Source organism: Opisthorchis viverrini (genome assembly GCF_000715545.1).
Source record: "Opisthorchis viverrini unplaced genomic scaffold opera_v5_475, whole genome shotgun sequence".
In the NCBI taxonomy this organism is placed as follows: domain Eukaryota; kingdom Metazoa; phylum Platyhelminthes; class Trematoda; order Opisthorchiida; family Opisthorchiidae; genus Opisthorchis; species Opisthorchis viverrini.
Genome location: NW_008752139.1, coordinates 47,412 through 49,161, shown reverse-complemented (window position 1 = coordinate 49,161; position 1,750 = coordinate 47,412). Strand labels below are relative to the sequence as shown.

The following is a 1,750-nucleotide window of genomic DNA, read 5'->3' as shown; positions in this document are numbered from 1 at the left end:
CCAGCGAGGACATGGTAAGAAAATCTTCAAGCTCAGGGCACACACATTCATTAGACAAAACTTTTTTTTCATTTCGGGTAGTAGCTACGTGGAATGACCTTCCTCCGACGGTTGTACACGCTCCATCTCGAACCCAATTTAAAGCACTATTAGACATTTATTTATGCGAATCCTCGCGCTGGCGAGTATACTGCCCCGCGCTGAGCAGTGCTACACCCTTTTTTCACTTGTGCCTTTCAGGTGAACGACAGCCACTGACCGACAAGAACAAAACCGACCCGTGAGACTTGGGCAAAAGCCTCGATCCTGTGTATTATCCGTGAATCCGTGAACTATCGTCTGGATGGCCTTGGCGCCTTTTACACTTTCTAGGTCGCACCGCGCGCGTGGCTTCGAAATGGACTCGAATGCCATTGTCAAGGCAGTTTTGACCACGCTGGATCCTGATGTTAACAATACTGACCGAGCAAAATGCTACAAGGTCAGGCCCCATTGTTATATTGCGAAAACTGCTTCCATAGGTCGTCGAAGAATACAAAACGAACGCATTCCAGCTGGGAGACCTCTCCATCTTATGCGGCGTGAACCAACATCCGTCTGTTATCCTTTTTGGATTGCAATGTCTTGAACACAAAATAAAGTTTGTTGCTTGTCTTTAATTCTTTACCTACTAGACACTCTTGGCAACAAATAAGCGTCGAACTTAACTTAAGAGTCAAAGAGAGCTTATTCGAGCTGTCAGCTAATGTAGGTTATGTTTTTTATTTGATTGTGGATAGATACCAAGTGTGATAAAATCAGAAGCTGAAAGAAAGGTCATTTTATTGGCTCTGTCGCATATCTTCGTCTACCTCATTAAGTGCGAATGGCCTCAGCAATGGCCGAACATGATGGATGAGTTCTTCGATCTAGGACGCAGAGGGGTAGGTTACCGAGGTCTGTGTTATTTTTTTAGCCATCCCAAGCCAAGCTAACACTAAACACATTCTTACGTCTGTACGAGGACGCGGTGCAATTTCAAGATATACCTCAACCTAGACGGAGAGACATCATTTCCACACTTCACGATAACCTCTTGCATTTATTTTCTTTCGCATTGGAAACAATTTTGAGCCAGTTGGCCGAAATTGAAGCACAGGTGAGTACAATTTGTCAATCATTTTCTTTCTAGACGTCCGGCGCGCGGCAGTCGATCTCGTTGTGTCGTGATGCCTTGGCGATGCTCTCAGGATACCTTGATTCGTGTAAACTGGACGCACTTTTTCAATGGAACCCACCTGGTTCTATTGAAAACCAGTGTGGATCACATCACGCACCTTTCCTTCGTTTGCTCATCAATCTGATTTGGATAGAGGGCACACGCATCGACGCTCTGAATCTTATTTTGCTCTTATTAAATTAAGAGACAGAGAAAGGTTCTGAAGAAACTGTTTCAAAAGTCGCCGATGCTCTGCTCGCAGATCCATCTTTGGTCAACCGAGTACTTGCGCTACTTTGGTGAGTAATCCGATCACATTTGGTCCACAGTCCCGAATTTATATATGGGATGATGGATTTTCCTTACAAGGGTGATGCAGCCTCTGGACGCCTGTGCACAGATGGCGGTTCACCAACCGTTTTAGCGGTGCACATTGTGATGGTACGTGCTAGTCTTCTAGGCCTCTGTAGACTCGCCGGCATAAGATCTTTCGGCAAGTGCGCTGGCCGGTCACCAGCCCTCAATCGGCCCGGGCATGAAGGCATCACAGTG

The 1,750-nt window shown here is 46.1% G+C and overlaps 1 protein-coding gene across 1 annotated transcript in view; it reads left to right on the top strand.

The window, feature by feature from the left end:
• Nucleotides 1–343: 343 nt before the first annotated feature.
• T265_11319 (hypothetical protein) overlaps nt 344–1,750 on the top strand; it is a gene marked incomplete at both ends in the record, with an annotated part of 47,480 nt that continues 46,073 nt past the window's right edge. The window contains 2 exons of the mRNA XM_009177944.1: nt 344–481; nt 861–923. Of these exons, the coding sequence (XP_009176208.1) occupies nt 344–481; nt 861–923 (201 nt within the window). The remainder of the gene's footprint in view (nt 482–860; nt 924–1,750) is intronic.